The sequence below is a fragment of the Falco naumanni genome, chromosome Z, assembly GCF_017639655.2.
Source record: "Falco naumanni isolate bFalNau1 chromosome Z, bFalNau1.pat, whole genome shotgun sequence".
Classification (NCBI taxonomy): Eukaryota; Metazoa; Chordata; class Aves; order Falconiformes; family Falconidae; genus Falco; species Falco naumanni.
Window position 1 is genome coordinate 35,740,092 of NC_054080.1, and position 20,776 is coordinate 35,760,867.

Consider the following 20,776-nt stretch of genomic DNA (forward strand, 5'->3'; position numbering starts at 1 on the left):
CTATGTAATTATAGTTGTTTCCTGCTCTCATGCTTTTGTATGGTGCCTGGCTGTTGGGATGCTCTTTCTCATGAGTGCTAGATTGGGTATTTTTTCCTCAGTGCTCAGCTGATACGGAGGGTCAAGTAGGATCACACATAATTGCTTCACAACAAAGTCCTCAGCTACCAACAAAATGTTAAACACTAAATCACATTTTCACATGAATATTTTGTCAAATGTCTTAATTCAAATGACTTTACTGTATATTTATCTTGTTTTAGCATAGGGGAGGACAGAGGGAACTAGATATGGCACTCATCTATTTTTGTTTGGTTTTCCTACACAGAATGACATTTATGACTTACTTCATTACAGGCTTCAACTTGCTGCATCTGTTAAAGAAAACATATTCATTCTAGAAATGGATCTCACTGTAAATTAATTTATAAATTGTACAGCAGGAATGAAGTGTTCCTCTATGAAATAGCTGACTTAAGCTTAGAAAATCCTTCCAAAGCCATGTGCATCAGATGATTTCCATATAAAATATGCATCTTAAGATGCTCTTATTTTTATAAGCTCTTGATAAAAGAGGGAAATGGCAAATATATGTTAATATAAAGAAGTTTCTGGCTTTGAGTTTGCATTGCAAGCATGCATATTCCAGCAGTATAAACAGGAAACATCTGAGACAGAGATATTTAACTCTTTTATTCTACCTCCTAGTACACCCTTCTTCAGTATCAAATATTTCTCTTTCAACATTTGCATCCCACTTATTTCCACGTTTCAGTTTTTATCTCTGATGCTTGAGAGAATTTCACTAGACACAGTATGAAACTTACAAAGCCCCCTTAAGACTTACTGCAGTAAGTCTGAAGATATATTACAAAATCTAAAATACGGAGATTTGTATTCACAAAACAACTACAATTCTTCACAGCACAGCTACAGGCTTGCTGCCACTTTCAAAGTCTCCACAGTTTTATCCATACTCTTTATAAACAGAATGAAATAAGGAAAGGTAATAATATTACAGCTGTCTATCAGTTTGGGAAAAAGAACTGACTCTTCAGTGCCAGATCACTTAGGACACTTATGGTCCTTGACCCATCAGGCATGTTCCACCATGAGAGCAGCATAATACAAGTTTAGGTCAGACAGCAGTATGTAATGCCCTTATTTTTTTATTTGGCAGGATATTTTTTACGTAAGGTTTTTATTTAACTCTATACAAAAATATGTAATGATTTCTGGCTTCTTAATTTATTGCTTGGGTAGGAGGCAGCCAGATAGATAGAGCAGTATGGAAAGAGTGTTCATTTATATACCATTAACCTCACCCCATACACTGAAATGTAACTGTTCCCAATACCCCAAGACTGTTCTTTCAGTAATGAGAGGACTATCCAAGCTAGATTCAAGCAAGCCTTTAATTTCATCTAGCATGCATCAGTACACACAGAAATTCCATGCAGTTAAGTTCCTGCCTACATTTCTAAGCCAACTTTCTGTGTGATTTATAGCAACTACCATTCATAGTTCACCAATTCAGTGTGGCACTTGAGATACTCTGGCTACTTTATAACAGAACTAGAATATAACAGTGGAACAAAGCTGTGTTATTTAAGATAGATATTCATAAAGTACTGTATCTTATAAAAATAGAAGCAGCTATGCAGTAGGCAAAACACTGAAGAGTTAAAATAATTAGTAATGACTGATGTGTTTCATACAGGGAAAAAAGAAAAATTACAAACTTGCTGGAAGCCATTATTGGTGGGTTTTCCCCTGCTTTCAACCTAGGACATTACTGTAGCTGGGACAGCATCTTCTGCTTTTGTTAAAACAGCTGAAATTTTCGTTTTGAACCCAGTGCATCCAAAATTGCTCTGGTTTTCAAACTGTTGTTTCATGCTGAGGTGTGCATTACGAAGTCAGAACTGATTTTGCTAAGTGAGTAAAACTTTTTCCTGGCACATAACTGTGTGTTTAAATTAAACCAGGTCACCAATATTAATTTTTCAATGCATCTATCAATCTATTCTCACAGTTTCCAGGCACTTTATCTTCAAACTGAAAACCAGATAAAACTTCACTATTATCACAAGCCTAGGCTGAAAGGTGAGTAGCAAGGCTGGTGGCTTACATGGTGACCCTGCAGCAGAGAAAGAGACAGAATGCCAGCCAGCTGTTAAGAACACATAGCTTTCTGTCAGTCAATTTCAGAACCCAGACATGCAAATCTGATGGGCCTTTGAAGCCACAGATGGTTGTCCTGCTTCATTTTTTCATGCATGATTTCTTAAATGAGAACTGAAAAAAAAAAAGTTTAAATTAAACCCATGTAACTTCACCTGTTGCAGCCTGAGTATAATGGTGCGCGAAGAAAGAACAAATGAAGCATTTCACAATAGGCTCAACCACAGAGTTTAAAATCCTGTTCTGGAATAATCCCAAAAGCCACTCAGACAAAGTTAGCACCTGGCCATTTAGGCTGGGAAGCAAAGGCACTGAACCATTTCTTTTGTGCCAGTGTTACTGAAACTGGTGTTCACTAAAAGCAGAAGTCTAAAAGGTCACCCAAGCCCTGGTAAGGCCTTCAGTTTATCTAAATATGTAGAATTTCCTAGTATTATTAATTCCTGGTATCTAGTCTGACCTCTTATTTCAGAGTTAACTTTACCACTTGCATGAAGATTTGCTTTGGTTTGATTTTGTTTTCCACAACTCATTTTTTCCTACGCTCTTAGCTTGCATATGCCATGTTATCAATATGCATTTGATTTATAATTAAATGCTTGTAATAGTATCAAACCACACTAATTTTTACCTAGGTGTTGCCATTTATTTTTCATGCTTCACAAATTAAAAAAAGAGCTTTGTTAGTTTAACAGCATTCAAATCTCATATGACATAGTCAACTGATGCTGAATCACATAGCACCTTTATGCTATCTGCTGATATGAAGGACAAAATAGCTCAGTCGAATTTGTCTTTCCTTAACAGGATATTATTTTAGGAACCACTGACACTGTGCCTTTCCATGGCATAGAGGATAATTTTTTACAGCGATGTGCTTTTTCAGTGTATTTCCTCATGCAGAATATTTATTTATAAGCATGAGCAAGAATTTATCATAATCATGCTCTACTACGATGTTATTTATCACTGCTTTTTAATTATTCAAACACAGGACGGTTGCCTCAGAAAGGACAGTTTAGAAAGGCCTTTCACTTTTTTCAGTTGCTAGCTTTGTAACAACCATATATTCAGATTTTTATCACTTCTCATCTTTATTCCTTCATTTGAACTTAGAAAGCAAAAATAATAAAAATGTAATAAATACATTGTGTTATCGAGTAGATAATAAACATCTGTGTGCTTCAAATGGTATATTCAGCTTGTCCCCCAAGTAACAAAGAATATGAATAAAAGCTGTGAACTAGATTTTATCAAGAAATATTAGTTCAATACACCAGCTTTCAGAAGATGCTCAGCACATTTCAAGACAGTTCTTCAAGAGTCAAGGTTCACCATAGTTAAATATATTGTTGATTTCAGTAACGCAAAATTTAGTGCTGTGAATAAAAGTGCCAAGGCTCTCCATACACTATAAAGAAAAAAAGAGCCATGCAAGACAGATTTATAGTAAAACTCCCACTCCCCACTTACAATGTACTTATAGCTCCTAAGGCCCAGGGATGCAGCAGGAAACTAAGCCTCTTGAATTTCCCAGCCAGAGATCAGAGATACATAAAACTCTCACCCAAACAAAAAAAGCTGGAAAAGCTGGGCTTGCTCTATGATAGAGGAAAACTTGGAAGAACTGCAGCAGTCTTCAAGTACACAAAAGTGCAAAGATAGAGGTACTGAGCTGCTTTTCTTACATACTGTGGATAAGACAAGAAACAATGAGCAGAATTTTTTTTTTTTTTTTTCAAAACAGTGATTATATTTGATTAGATGTTCTGAAAACTTTCTGGAAGTTCAACTATTGGAGCACTGTAACTGCCTGGGGAAGTGGTGGGATCTTCATCAACTGAGATTTCTTAAGAAGAGAGTGTACAAACAGTTGTCAGGAACGATGTAGCTGTACCTGACACTTCTGGTAAAAGAGATGGCCTAGCTAAGGGATTTTGCAAACTTTCAGGTGCAGTATATCAAGTCAATATGTGAAAGGAAAAGAGGTTAAACATGGTAAGAAACAGGGAAATCAAAGGAAAAGTTGTCACATATTACTATTCCGGGAATATATATATGTATATCTATATATCCATTCAAGGCAGGTCCTGGTACTCATCAGCTTCTGGTTGACACCCACTCTGCTCATGTATAACAAAATCTGGCTATACTGTTCTCACTTGCATACTGTAAACTTCATAGTCTTGGATCTGAAGGATTCACATAGTTGCAATTTTCTGTGTTACTTTGTTTCTATATTTTCCTCTAATCTACAGGCACGCTAAAAATTCATTCTGAAAGCACAGCTTCAGTGAAAAAAGCCTATGACTAACAAGCACTTGTAAAATATTTTTCACTCATGGTTCTCAAATCTCTTTATAAAGAATCAAGAAGCAAATGTTCAATCAGAAATATAACCAGAATTTTCTGTTTAGGAACCTGTATATTTACTAAGCTGTATCCTGCATACAGGATTCTTCTCCACACAGCTACCCTACAAGGACACCCACATTTTTTTGTTCCCTGAAACACCTGATAAGCCTTTCACACTGCAAGAGTGAAGTCCACAGTAACTGAATATAGTGCAGAATCACAAATTCAGATTGCTTTAAAAAGTTAGCATTCAATATATTCATATAAAATGCAAATAAAACAAAAAGTTAATTAATGCATTTTTTAATTATTTGATATCTTTCAAACTGTGAATCTTCCTTATGAGTAGGTAAAACATAAATTCTACTTTTATCTTGAACATAACTTAACACTAACTCCTGTCACAAAAATGGAGCTACGTGAGCATCACACAAGAGAGCATAGAACTGAACTTTACTGCATGTGAAGGTAAAAATGTACAATACCCATAAAGTATAGGACTACTCAATACCATTTTTTGCAATTAAAGATTTCTTTTTTTTTAAGGAAACAGATATGTCTCAGGAAGATTTTAAACCTTTCTAGTAATTCAGTAATATGGTCTTTGCACTCTCCTTCACAAGAGCAGTATTTTTAAGATTAATAAGTGTGTGATGGGAAAAGAATAAGCTTTTTTTTTTAAAAAAAAAATATTTTAAGCAAAAAAAATTAGCTTTTTAACAGTGAAAAATGGATTTTAGAAATGTGCACGTACCAATACAATCCCCATTTGCATCCTGTTTATATCCCATGTTGCACTCACATCGGTAACTCGAAAGGGTTGGTATACAACGTCCATTTAAACAAAGGTTGGGATGGTGCTTACAGACGTCTATTGTTTGATTGAGTATTGCTAATAAAAAAAACCAGAAAATGAGATAAATATTTGTATTTTCAAACAAATGTAAATATGAAGATTATACTTGGCTTCAGAAAGTATGTTATCAGGTGCATAAACATATTCACCAAATCAAGTATTTCTTCCAAGTAGTACCTGTTGATGTGACGGTAAACTAATAAAAACAAGTATCTCTCAGAAACAAAAACCACATTAGACAGCCGTAATTATGATTTCCATTTACATGTACAGCCTGATGAGATTGTCAGTGGTCTCATGAATATACCACAATACGGATGAAAGTTGAAGCACTCTCTTCCTATGTATTTACTATTTTTAGTGACCTGTCTTAGTAATACTCCTTGCATTTTATTAACTTTATGGTTCTGATCCTAGAGATGTCTTACTTATTATAAGCAACTTCACATATATGAGACTTCCCTCTGAATACTACTCATCTTGAGCTTTCCGTCAAGGCAGTGTTCCTGCAGAACAGATATATTTTACATTTGGAAGAACAATGAAAAAGTTTATTTTAAACCTTGGTGATGTTTTGAAAACACTTAAAGACATTTTGAGTTTTATTAGTGCTGACCAAGACCAATTAGCAGACAGCACAGGCTCAAGGACTCTATAACTGAAGCGAAAAACAAAATCTCTACATCTGAACTGTTGTTAAAAACAAGACTCCTGAACTTCCTAAGGTATCAACTGAAGTCTCTTAAATGTGCTTGAATGCAAAGGCATTTTTGTGTCTTAAGAACACCGTACCATTTCCAGACAAAAAATTAGGCAGAAAAAAAGGAAATCAATAGAAGAAATTAAAAAAAAAGGAAAAAGAAAAAGAAAGAAACAAGCCACAACAATGCAAGTACGTACTTAGCCCTGTAATTATTGGGCCACTTCCAGCAGGGCTTTGACCACCTGTCCCTACCCCTGCTCCACCTACACCTGGGGAGAAACCATTGCTTCCAGGGATAGGAATGATTCCTGCACCTCCTGGGCCATAGCCATTGCCATTGCCACTGGGAAGGAACCCGTTTCCTCCTGTCCCACCACCTCTGGAACCACCTCCAGCAGGAACGCCATCCACACAGAGTCTGCGGTGTTCATCTGTTAACAGCAATGCACAGAGAAGCGTGAAGTAAATCAACCCTTCAGAGTCAGCTTATAAGGAAGATACAGATCTTTGTATGCTACAAAAACCAGAACACCAACTCCTTGTTTCTTTGATGTTATGTGTTCCTTCTCCTACTCCTAATCTCAGGCAGATCCCACGATTGTGACAGGTGTTATTTAAGGAAGGACACTAAAAATAATAAAAGGAAATATTGTAATTTAAAACTATTTGTTGAAATCTTTTTGTTGATGTGTTGCCAGCAGCACTGTAACTCCCTTGTCAGTCAGAGATCTTGATACAGATAAACTGTAAATACATCTCACTAGGGATGTGGACTATTATTCTGTGTGCAGAGTTGAAAGAAAAAATGAAATACTGATGCATTTCTAGTTCAAAGTAACCCAAAATTTAATGGAACAAGAGAGCAGCTGTTCCTTTAAATCAAAATGAACTAAGGACCCTCAGAGTCATTTCCTCTTCAAGCTTGACCACAAAATCTTTCCCATTTCCCAAGAACTATTTCCAAAGTCAACAAAAGGACGCTAAAGAAACTAGTCCCAAACAATCATGGACCAGAAAAAAATGGTTCACAGATGGTAACATCAGTATTAAAAACACAAGAATGAATAATAATGTAATTCCTGACTTTCTTTTTCCATTTAGCCTACATTTTAAACTAGTTTTAAATATTCCAGTGACCTCCATCCCAACTAGAATGGACAGTAAGGAGAAAACAAACCAACCAACCAACCAGCCACTCACCAGATCCTCTGACAGGACACATCTCTGGAACAGATCCGACGGCCCAGCACCGGCCAGACTCACAGCAGCATTGCCTTTTGGTGAACCTACCAGGAAGCTCCTGTGCACAGCGGCCATTCACTATGTTGGAGAAACACATACTTGCCCTCTGATCTGGTAGTTAATTTAAAAAGAAAACCACAATTGGTCACATGAACTCTCATGATTACTTTCCCTTATTCAATTCATGTAAGGACTGAAATGATAAAAAAGTTGTATTAAGAAAAACCCAAAACTAAACCCCCAAATACCCCAAAACACCCCCAATAATTATCTCAGGTGGTAAGTACCAACACATTGCACATTCGGTTTACTGCAGGATCACATTATTTCAGTGACACTAGGATTGTATAAACACTAGTCTTGCATTAATCCAACATGCAATCTTAAAAGTCTGATCAAGCTAATGGGAAATATGAATGACACAAAAGATACAAAGCAGTACAAATAGAAACTAGATACAAATGTATAAAAATCAAGACATTCCATCAGTACATCAGTACATCAACATCAGTACATTCATTTAATGAATTTTTCCTTGGTGTAGATGCATCTGACTGAAGAAATGTTATCCAGGCTGCTCTGAGCGCTCAGCAGACTGAATGTACAACAGTATTTTTAGCAGTGCCATGTGAAAACTACTCAATATAAATACGTCAGTGTTTATTATATTTTAGTTCCTTCAAGGACACATCCTATATCTTTTGTTGTCATATTCCTGAATGATGCCTAGGAGAAAAGCTTAATTAGTTTTGAAAGACACAGTACCAATTACAGTAACTGAGCCGATTCTGATATGTTGGTTTAAAGCGAGTATTCTATCTTAAACTGGGAGGAGGAACAAAATTATTTATATTAATACAGATTACGTTCTTCACTTTTCTTCTAAGTAAAGGTGAAATTATATTTCTAGAGTACACAAATTATACTCCAATACCATACACATTTGAAAGCACAAGAACTTCCAGGCACATTTTCATTTAAGGGAAGGAGGTTCTGTGACATAAGGGCTTGCCTTAGCAGACCACGGGATGTGATCTGTGTGCAATTGGTTCTGGGGGCTGATTTTAGAAACCAGATTGTAAAACATGCCAAAATGCACAGAAATTTTGATCATACTGGAAATCACAGGTTCTCAGTATTCATGAGGCCAGATGTAATATACTTGAAGTTTGGCACTCCTCAAATGAACCTGTATAGCAAAAGCTGGCTACACTGTGCAAAAAATTATCCATGTGAAATCACTTGTAGGTCTTGTGTTGCTACTGGCTTACAGCATTTATCTGTAATTCAGGAAGCCCTTCAGAATTCCCGTCCCTTTCCCAACATGAGAACAAAGTGCTTTGCGCTCTCTGAAATAAACCACATGAGAACTAGAAAAGACACTATTATTAGCAATTGTTAATGGTATGCAGTATTTTTAGTTCATTCATCAGAATAGTTTGTACCACATATTTGACACATGCAGCTGCATGAAAGAACTTACCACATGCAAAAATGAGATACATCTTTTTCATAATACAGAAACAGGTTTTAAAAAAACTGTCCTGTAAAAGCTGCAATCTACTGAAATTTAATATTTGGTTTGTTTTATTGTCTGCTCCAGCCAAATTACTGGCACCTCGGCATACACTATTTAATACCTTCTGAGTTCATCTATGTGCCTTGTATTGGTCTCTAAAGGTTAAATTAACCTATGTAAGATGAAACTTGAAATATCAAGGAAGGACAGATGTTTGCTCCTTTAGAACCAAAGTGAGCTTAGCTTTTGGTTTCATCAGATGCAGGTTAGACAAAGAAATATAATTAACATTTCATATGTTTGCCAAGACAACAGGAAGAATTAATTGATATTTTCCTAAGAAGATCCAGATCTCAGGTAGGAGTTCTCAGGCTATAATACAGTCGACACAGAGGGATCTACTATCCACATAAACATGGTTGCAACGGCAATCATCATCATCAGAGCATGTTATTAATTTTAAGTAGCTGGATCAGAGATACTGATGAGTTAGCATTTAGTGAGGTCCTGGGGCAGGGGAGAAGTACTAGATGGTTGGGACAGATGCTGCTGCTGCTATGTACAAAATCCCTTAATAATCCTGAGAGCTCTAAAACCCTACAGGGTGGAATACCTACCAATACAGCGGGAGCCATCCATGGATGTGACATAACCCCGTGGGCAGATGCAGAAATAGCTTCCTACAGTGTTAGAGCATGCACCACCTTCACAGATTCCTGGGATGATGCTGCATTCATCAATATCTATCCAAAAAGGAAAGGGCATAGGATAATTATCAGAGTACTCGAACGTATTGCATTAAAAAGAGGGAAAGAGCTTTTCTGAAATGAAGCTGTTATTCAGCTCAGATTGAATAACATATTGCTGGTGTTTACATACTACAAATAATTTTATTTGCCGTCTAAAGGAGGCTTTCCTTATACATTCAAGGGGTGCGCCACTTCAAGTTGCATAGTACATTAGAGTCTGGGATTTCCTCTAAATGATACATACTGAATGCCATCTCTAGGAAGCACAGAACAGCTATAATGCAATACCAAAATACACATCCTGCTTTGAGTTGAAGGAGGGAGGATGGTACAGCAGCCAAGCACGATAAGTCTGGGCTCTGTGACCACAGAAATATTGCTTATCAGATCTGACTGCTTTCTGGGCTTCTAATACTCCAACTGTAAGCAAGAATTTTGGCTGAGCTCTTCAAATGCAACCAAATGTTCTATTTTCCCTTTTTTTTCCCAGATATTTATAATCCATTCAAAAGTTTCTGCTAACTAAACGCAGTGGTCTCATCTGAACACTGAAACTATTTTGTATGTCAATACGTACAAAGTGAGATGCCATCAAGCTGACGAACTGGCTGCTGTATGTAACAGTGCTAGGGCACTTGACATCAGGACTAAGAGCACTCTGTGCTGTCCCAGCAGAAACAGAAAGCAAAATGAGGAGCAGAAATAGTAAGAAGCAATGGGAAGAAATAGTCTGAACATGTTGTTCGAGATGTGAAGCACAGCAGATCAAACTGGAATGGACGAAATACAGGTGGGAAGAACAGCATGAGAGTAAAAACTGTCATGACCATTTATACAAACAAGCTACTTCAAGTAACCGCTCTGTTCTACAAACGTGACAATCTTCAGACAAATGAATATTTTTAGGGTCACTTTAATAACCTAACTTTGCTTTTAACTGACCTCTGCCTATTAGCTTTTCAAGTGGCTTTCAGTGAATGTGAACTGTGGCCCAGGTTTAACACGGGAGGCATTCTGAAAAAACACAGGAACACATGAGCCAACTTTCTAACTAGCTTGAGATGAGTTATGTTTTCCAGTTGGAATTATATGATACCACAGGTTTTGCATGCCTTGATAGCAAAGGTAGTTCTACATACAAGACTTTGGTTTAGCTCGTTTGTAAAAATCTGGATGCAGTATTTATTTCAATTAGCTTTCATATTGTGAAACAAAAAACAAACCAAAAAAGTCAGACTGTTGAACTCAGATTGTCTCATGTCAAATAATGCAGGAGAAGCATCAGAAAGAGCATATGACAGAAGTTATATTGTGATAACACTGTGAAGTTCTTCACTTTCCTTGTGAGAAAGCCTTAGCACCCCACAGACCATTCCTTGCACTTTTACACAGACCTATCATTTCCTTGGAGCTGTCACTCTAGAAATTCTCTTGAGATGAATGACTACTTGAGAAATAAACTTTAGCAGGTGTTATTACTTGGGAGGCTTTTATGTGATTAATACTTTGCTCCCTCCCTTGCTACATTCTTCACACTGAAAACTCAAAGAAAACGAAGAGTGCCAAAACTGCTGGCACCCACTGCAATTATATTAAAAAGGTTAGTTCCCCACTATGGGAAGGTCCACACATGAAGAACTCCCTTTAGATATGAATCTACGTGGGACATTCAAGTACTGAAAGGAAAATTAAGTTCTGCTACAAGGCCATGAAGAATATGAAACCTGTTCTTTGTAAAGTGAAGGTATGAATAAAACACCCCCTCTCCCACTGGCATGTCGTTTGAAGTGTCACTGTAGAAAAAAAAAAAATATCTTACAGGTAATTTGTCTTCAAACTTCCTAACTTGTCCATATATGGCCTTTTGGGTTTTTTTACACTGTGGAGCAGAATCAGGGGAAGTGAAAATTTTGTCTTTCTAATAGGGTTATTTAAGCATTTCAGAGCACCCAAAGAGTTAAAATTTTACAGTAAACCAGTTACAGAATGATGACAACTATTCCCTACATTTTAGACATCTACTCAAATATGTACAAAAGAAAGCATCATTTTTCCTAAATCAAGACTTCTAAGAAATAATGCTTTCACTTAAGACTTCATAGTTACCCACTTAAGAGATTCCAGAATTCCAAATGATGGTATAAATCAAAACCAAATAATTCCCCAGGAAATCTCTGAAATCTTGCATTAATTTACTATATTAAAAACAATATATATAATGTGGTGAACTGCTTACCATCTGATTTAATCCAATGAAATGAAACCATGTGTGTAAATCAAAACAGAACTGGAACCGGCTGCATGCCTTGTTGAGAAGTTTCATGCAGTACAGGTCTTTCACAACACGTAAGTCTTTTAAACATTAATACTGTCTTCTGTATACACACACAGTCTGAAACATCGGGTCAGACAGAGGGGCAAGAAAATGGGTCAAAATGAGGACTCTGCAGGAAGAACTTACTTTCTCTGGAAAGTGACAACCTTGCGATTGCGGTCACTGGATGCTTGTGCAAGAAAACTCCCTTATTTTACCATCCCTTGAAGTACACCTTCGATCTCAAGGAAAATACTACCCTTTTTCATCACTGCTTTAGTGGTTCTAAAAATAAATTCCAAGACTAATTCTAAAGTTTAGAGGCAGTTAAACTTTGATAAAGATAACACCAGCACGGTGATCACAATTTAGCAGCAGGGAAATACTGTCTGAAGATACAAATGATGTACACATGAATGGGATGGCGCAAAGCTGGTAGCAACTACCATCAGTGATACATGAGCAAGTTAAATTTAACAATCCCTATGCCAGGAACACACATTTTCAAAATATCTATTTCATTCAGTCACTCTCATAGAGTGGGTCTTAAATTTGGTATGTTTCATGGCATTCATTTTTTTGGGTTTTTTTTTGATAACTAAGGTACCACACCACCAACAAACACAAGAAAAATGAATCTATAAAAATCTGACTACTAAAACCAGCAAGGACTTGAAAACTCAGAGTTTTCCCTTAATTTTCATTGTTTGGCACATGTACCTGCTACTTTAAAGGCGTAACATAACACCTGATCTACCAAAGGAAACCAAATTCCAAACTAGTGGGTCATACAGTACAAAGCCCTTTTGAGGTAAGGAGTAGGTGGCTTTGTAGCCTGGCAAGTGAAAGACATAGGAAGGAAGTAGTTAGCCACTTCTGCAAAGCTGCAGGACATAGACCACCCTTCTCACCTGCCTACAAGCACAGGATTTTAACACTGTCTAGGGCTTTTGTCCAAGAATGACAGGCAGCTGGGACGGGAGGAAGTACCTTCCTGAAACCTGGGCAGTGACCAGGATGGAAGGAAGACTCCACAGTCTTCTCCATGTGGAGAGAAATACATTTTTTTTTGACCAATTAATATGGAGAACCCTTGTGGAAGAATAATTTTCTTACTTACTGGAGCAGTACCAAGTCAGTGGATTATTTTGTCACTATTTTTTAACCTAAATCTCTGTTTCTCCTTCCCCCTCCCTGGTTTTGCATGTGCAATTCCTTCAACAAGATCTCTGTTACCTTTGACTGGAAATTCTGAGACTTTACCTCAGGAAGAACTATTTTTAGGATGGCTGATTGAAAAAGTTACTCAATTTCCTCCCTTCCCCCCCTCCAAAATACATAAATTAACAGTCTCAGGGAAAATTCTCCAAAGATAGTAAGCGGAGATGCTGTCTTAAAGGTGAAAAAGAGTGGTTGCAATATTGCACACAAGACGAGAAAGACAGTCTCAATATGAGAACCGATTTAAATGTGCGGCATAAACTTTGCAGGTGTGAGCATTAATAGGTGAGCTTCTGCCAAAAACACCCAGCCTGGCTACCTGTCATCCAGAATTCATGACTTTTACTGCCACAGTAAGCAGGATTTTATGAATAACTGAATTAAAAGTACCAGAAAAGGGGCCCTCAACTGCTGAGTTCTGAAAAAGGGTTCCTTGAAAACAAGTTTAGTCTATAGTAATACGTGGTAGTATCAAATCTGAATAACACACAATGTAATGGAATTATACATTAAAGCAAGAAAACCAGAAATAAAACTGTTCCTTTTAAAAGGTTCTTTGCATTGTGATGGCACATTAAAAAAAAAACAAAAAAAAAAACCCAACCAAACAAAACAAAACAAAAGGAAAACAACCAAACAAAACAACAAAAAAAACTAGTTAGCCTGTGACATGTAGTCCTAGCCCTTTGATGTCAACAGTACAGCAACATACCTTTTTGGAAAAGCATCAGAGGCATCCCACCTCCAACAGTACCTTTGGCTCTAAAGAGTGTCATAGCTAACTACATTTAGTCAAGTCATGTATCTTCAATTTGAGAAGTGTAAGTAGAACACATTAAATCCCTGAAGTACTAATAAGTAGTAGTCCACCTCTTAAGTAAACCAGCAAGCAAAACTAAAAGCTTATTCCTCCTCTGAGTTTATTTAGGTACAATCCAACTTTGAACAACCCATAGTTAGGTTAATTCTGGAGGATAACATCCTAAAAATGAACAGAATTTAATTTCTAAAAAGACTTTGAAAACTCAATATATTTGTAGATCAAAACTTCGAGGCCAAAGAAGAGAAGGGTTTGGAGTTTTCTTTTGTTTAGTTAAGACATCACTAATGCTCCAGATACCTGGAATTTGATACAACCCCTGTAATGGCCTTTTCCAAATTATTTTATCTCTGTGCCTATTCCTTGAATACTTCCATGACTTGCCCAGTAGTGGAAGAATTTGTCCTGACTACTGTTGAAAGTCTATAAATCAGGAATATAGAAAACCTTATAAATAAAATTAGTAACCCTGAAGTAGACTAATTTAAAAGGTCATATTTTCTCAAATAGCCTAAGCTACCTAGTTACACTTGCACACATGAGGGCATACACACAGAGTTGTTATGTGCTTTGGAAATCCTTTAAACCTTCTTTCCTGATAAACAACTGCCATTAATTTCTGAATGGTCAATGTCAGTAAACTGTAATCTCAGGTTCAAAATAAATCCAGTAAGAGGAATATATGCCTTTTTACTGAAAGGAACATGGGAATACAATGCAAGCAAATAGCCCAGCACAACAACGTTTATTGCTTAGTGTAGTTCTAGCAAAATCCATTATGGCACAAGAAGTCTAACACGAACATTCCTACTTATTCTAACAATAGCTATTATTTCCAGGAGGAACAAAAAGAGAAAAAAAACTAACCCACAAAATACATCTGGATATTTAAGGGCAAAGAATGTGGCAGGAGATCTCAAATCCCTCTCTCTTAAGTAGAAGAGTTGCTGTTAAATAAAGAAGGTCTGAATAGTCAGTGTAATATTCCAGCCCCTGCCTCTGAACACTGAAACCTTGTCTGCTTATTGACTCCAACTTGGATTTTGTCCTTTGTAGCCAGCAAATAATATTTTATCTGGTTTTCCATACTTAAAGAAGGGAAAGGAGCAAGCAGAATACTCCATACCACATCACTTGTATATAGTGTTTTAAATAAAAAAAAAACTAACTAAAACAAGGCAGTTGCTAGCCAATAATTTCTCTGTGTACAGGCTCTAACTCATAGAAGACCAGTTTCTTACATACTTCTCAATGGCCCAAGCCATATAAATAAATGATGTAACTTCACTCACATGACCAATTCCACTAATTGAAAGTGCAACCGTTTTAAAAACTGGCTATAGTTTTATCCTATAAATCTCACACTGAGAGATTATGAACTCTCAAAGCCTTTATTAATAAAAAAAATAGAAAAAAAAAAAGCAAAAAAAAAAAGCCTAAATAAAACTATGGCTTAGCTTTCATTATCTGCTCTGTTCTTGGAATAATGTAAGCACAGTATGCTGGTACAATTTTGGCATTACTATCTTCTGTGAAGCATGGGGAAATGGACAAGTAACAGTTTCATAATGTTGGGGTTTTTCCCCAGAAAAACTGGGCACTGCAGGTTGTTATTTTCATAATTCCCTGTGGGGAATTATGTGACTAGGGAAGCTAGTGGGGTAGCTCTGACCAGGGACTAATTAGTACCTAACTTCTCCACATCAGAAGTGGCAGGGGCTTAGAAGAAACAAAGCCAGAGCGTATGACCTGTTCTGCAGTAGGCTGCCAACAAAGCAGGAAATTAAAAACCATTGATTACTGAACTATGAAATAACAGCAAATATTTCAGACTGCAGGTGATGTTTGATTGCTATTATGCACAGTACCATAATCATCACAGACTTTTAAGCATATATATGTTAAAAATACCTTCATGTTTTCCTGTGGATACTATCAGGAAGAACTGTTGAATAACATTTTTAACAATCAAAGCAGAGCTTTAGATAGGTTAACAAAGCAGAATGCAAAGAATACTTTAATTACTGTTTTCAGAAGGAAAGAAACATACCATTGAGTAAGTTCTCTTTTTGGCATCAAAGCTGAAGTGCAGATGCCAGGCAGAAACACAACGTCTAAAAAATTACCTGCATTTTTTGGATCTCTATGAAAACATCTGTTTGATGGATTTTCTGCATCCTTGCCTGACAGGAGGTATTAGGTCTCCTTCACACAGAGTTCTTCTTGAGTTAGCAGCACCAGTAAAGCATGAGCACTGCCATGGGCAGATTACAGACATCACAACAGGAGCTTCATTTATTGAACTGAGACAGTAATCTGCCATAACAGACACCTAAATGCTGTCTTTGCTCTGATGGTAGATTTATCACAGTAGAAATGCCTTTTTTTAGGACCAACACCTGAACAGCTGGCTTGGGCTACAAAAGCACTACTCTGGCTGTACAAGTCTCATAGAATAATAATAAATACACCATGATTGAAGGAATCAAAAAAACAAACGCCGTTCTAACAAAAAAGGATAAGTAACTATTAATCAAAAAACTATTAAAGTTACTCTCTAACGTTAAATTAATCATTGCATTTAATATTATAAAAAGTTTTAAACACTCTCAAGTTGAAAAGGTCCTGTCGAAGTAAACAGATGTAATTCAGAGTATCAATCTGAATAAAAGTCTTCCAATGAAATGTCTTGCAGCTGACAACACAAATGCAAGATAAGTAACAACAAAGCATACACTTCAAATCTCTACATTGCCTACACAATCAAATACACTACAGGTTTCTTTAGCATTTATAATTGGTTTTGTTTCAGCTTTGAAATCATGAGTTGATCATAGCTCTAGCATTTTCAAATCTACTTTTTCTGGTGAGGCATCACAGTCACGTTCAACATTTGCAAATTGTTTCCTGTTAGTTGTTTATATTTAATGCACAATTACAAGAGAATGTTTCTGAATTTTGTGTACTTTATGTTGCAATGCTTAGTAAACTTAAGCTTGTATTCTACTGAAAGATAAACTGTACTGCCAGAATTTTTCAAAATCATAACTGTACTTATTGTTAGGTATCACACATAACATAAAATGATAGTAAAACCAGCCAGTTATACAAAGAAAACTGCAAACAATAGATGCTTACTCATTTCCTAAATGTTGCGGAACCACTGCAGAATTACATTGCTTAGAAGCCAACAACAGCACTCAGATACTACAAAACTAATCATGTCAGGTATGTGTCAGGTTTCAGGTGGGTATAGGCAGCTAACTTCACTGTGCCTGTGCTCTGAGCCGGTAGGATACAAGTTAGATCTGGTGTACAATTTATATATCCGTATCACTACAGCACCATGTCTGACCTGACAGTAGTGCCAGACAATTTTATATAAAAAATTAATGTAGTCATAAACTACATTGCATGTAGTTTACCTTTCCAAACGATTTGAGTCTATTATCAGAACAAAGCAAGTAATGGTGGATTATTACCACGTATCTTCTATATATTACCATACACTTTGTGTAATGATTTATCTACTACTAATGCCCCTGCACCCCTTGCAACTACTGCTCAATAAAGAAAAAAAAAAGGAAGTTATAATTTTAAAATTCAGTGATCAAGCAGCTGGCAATTCCAACAGCAGTTGGCGTTTTTGCAGTCAGCACTGAATGGAAAGGGATGCTTCATCCTTTGGGTCTCTTTTCACATAGGTGAGAGGAGGAAGAAGCCAAGTAAAGGGCCACAAGCTGGTAAGCGTGATGTCCTTCTCTAAAAACAGCAGGAGTGGTGGACACATGCTTCGGTTACTTCCTTTCCACTTATTCCAACATAGGCAAGCCCAAAGGAGAGGTCTTGGGAAGGGAAAACAAAGCAACTGCCGTCTTCCTTTTCTTCTAATTACAATTCTCCTTCCTATATGCTGATGCGTCATTGAGGGCCTACAAAATCTCTTGTATCCTACCCAGCCACTCCTTGCTGTTTGCCCCCCTGGTAAAAAAAATCCCACTGCCTCTTGCCTATGATTACATTCCCTTTCTATCTCCCCCCCAAAAAAAAAATTACAGTCTCTACTAGTATGTGCTGCCCACTTTACGGTTAGCCCTGTTTCTTACAGGTTGCCATGCAGTCCAGGGTAGATGAAATGCCATGGATTTAATTTTCCCGAGGAAAGTGACTCTGACAACAAATTTCACTTTCAGTCATCTTCTTTTGTAGGATTCCTCACTCCACTTGGTGCTTTCTGATTTCTCCCTCAATCTTGCAGAAGGCTGTGGAGACGGCGCTCTGCTGTTCTACTGCTCTACAACTCTTCTATTGTTCTATTGTATTTAGGGTATGGAGAGATTCTTTTTCCCAGTGTCTCAGCAAGGCTCCTGATGTTCCCTTACTTCTAAAATGGTTCAAATGGACCTGCTTTCCCTGTGAAAATGATCGCTTTCTGCAGAATCCTAAACCCCTGTGTGTATGCTGGACACCTACCAGCACACTCTTACACGGTTAGGTAGATATATGCACAGATGTGCACAGACACATACACAAGCTGCTTCTGCTTCTTAACAGTGAGAAAAGCTGTATTTCTATGGCTGCTGCTCTATTTCTTGAAAACTGTTTCTTGGGAGGTTTTAACAAGATATAGCCAAGTTTCCCCTACAAAAACTCTTTATAGGAATATCGCTGTGTACTGAGCAGAAATTGAAACTAATCAACATAAAAAAATGTGGAGGACAGGACCAGAGAAAAGTAACTTTGGCTATTTTTTTTATGTACTATTTGATATTACTTGCAACAACACCAGATGCAACATTTTCACTTATAAAACATGATTTTCAAACTGACTGTAGTACTCAGTTTTTCTGTGAATTCTTTATGGTAGGCAAAAACTAAGGAAACCTCAGAGACAACTTCCGAAACTGGCTACAAACCGTGTATTTGTTTGTAATGGAATACTGAGTATAATATGATTTGGTAATATACTTAGATTGCCACCTATCCACAAGCCAAAGCCTTGAATAAGCAGTCCTCTGATCTAACTTGAAAGTGAAGGTACCCCCACTGGCTGGGACAAAGTTTGAGAGTTCTGATTTGTTTCAAAGGCATAGCAAATTCATTTAAATCAGTAAAGTCTTCATCAAACTCAAAAAACTTCAGCAGTTTTCTTTTGCATTACTTTAGACTATACAGAATTGCTGTACTTAATTGTATCAACATGTTTACTGAATAAACATGGTCTGTGTTTATTAAACTATGCTTATAAAACAAGGTGTAATTGATTTTTCATCAAAAAAGAAGGACATTTCCTATGTATTTTTCACTTACTCTTCAACACAAACTGTATCACAGAACCACAGAATCATAGAATGGTTTGGGTTGGAAATTACCTTAAAGATCATCTAGTTCCAACCCCCCTGCCATGGGCAGGGACACCTTCCACTAGTCCAGGCTGCTCAAAGTCCCATCCAGCCTGGCTTGTACTTAGCAGTAATTCCTTACATCCATTACCAAAACTGCCACATTGGATTTTCATGCTGTGGTCAGGAGGCTGAAAATACCTACCTGTACTAGCATATTTTTGACATTTTTGAGAAAAAAACTAAATCCTAATAACTCAGTTGGATAACTACTCACAGATGCACCCTTTATCAATAGTGCTGAATTTTGAAGCAGGATAAACACTGTCTTTAGCCACAGAAGTCAAGACAGAAAAAAGCATCTAACACAAATTAAGAACAGCAAAGCAGAAACAAATGATGTTGCGAAGAAACCAAAAGCACAGTACAACGATGTTGCGACTGTTCAGATCTGACATTGCAACTCAGTACAACGATGTTGCGACTGTTCAGATCTGACATTGCAACTTCTTAGAACCTTTTCAAAGTGCTCTAATGTTTTACTTCACCATTTTTTAGGTATGTTCTCTGACAACATCACTTACCATCACATTTTTGAGTTGCCTCATTCTGTTTGTGACCAGCAGGACACCTGCATTCATATGAACCGACTGTATTTATACAGTTTCCTCCTTGGCAGACTCCAGGGATAGCCTGGCATTCATCAACATCTACAAAAGCAAAAAAGAAGGATTACTTGACATAAGAGACAAAATTCCGTCATGGATTTTGCTGATAGACAGAGACCTCAGAAATTATTCTTTAAAATAACCACAGCAAATCCCAGCACATTTCTCCACTTCAGTGCCAATGTAAGACATCGCAACAACAGCAGTAACATGACTCAGACTTTAATGTGTTTGTATTCGTCACATGTATTGACTTCTGACTTGCATAGCTTTAAATATTTAAGAAGTGTACTTAAGTCATATCTGTACAACTTATTGTTGGTATCCCATGCTCTTGGATTGTTCCTTATATATATGGCCATTAAAAAATGCAGGTTCTTATTTTGAAAGGATCTCTACCTGTACATATGGACTACCCTCCTGTCCACCTTAAGTAAATGTGATAATTCTTGCAGGATATTCTTTCTGGACAGAAGTCAAACACTCAAGTCAATAGAAAATAGGTGCTATTCAGCCAGGGTAAATTGTATGGCAAGTGATCTGCATAACTTTATTTACTGAAGTAATAAGTAGGGCTAGAAATTCATAGATTGCTTTAGGCTGGACCTGTCAATGTTAAATAAATGGTCTTAGAAAATATACTGCCATTTTTGCTTTACATATTACTTTCAGTAACTTCCTGTTCTATTTTATTATGTACTATTTGCAGTTCAAATTGTGTTGGGTTTTTTGTTCTCCGCTCTCATTTGTTTATACATAAAACAACCTGTATTTCTGTAGGTTTTTATACTAAACTATCACAT

At 36.9% G+C, this 20,776-nt stretch overlaps 1 protein-coding gene across 1 annotated transcript in view; it reads right to left on the bottom strand.

The window, feature by feature from the left end:
• Positions 1-20,776, bottom strand: part of FBN2 (fibrillin 2) — a 177,992-nt gene that overhangs the window by 103,306 nt on the left and 53,910 nt on the right. Inside the window, exons 7-11 of the mRNA XM_040580766.1 lie at positions 19,890-20,015; positions 9,477-9,602; positions 7,299-7,451; positions 6,296-6,529; positions 5,294-5,431 (exon numbers count right to left, since the gene is read on the bottom strand). Of these exons, the coding sequence (XP_040436700.1) occupies positions 5,294-5,431; positions 6,296-6,529; positions 7,299-7,451; positions 9,477-9,602; positions 19,890-20,015 (777 nt within the window). The remainder of the gene's footprint in view (positions 1-5,293; positions 5,432-6,295; positions 6,530-7,298; positions 7,452-9,476; positions 9,603-19,889; positions 20,016-20,776) is intronic.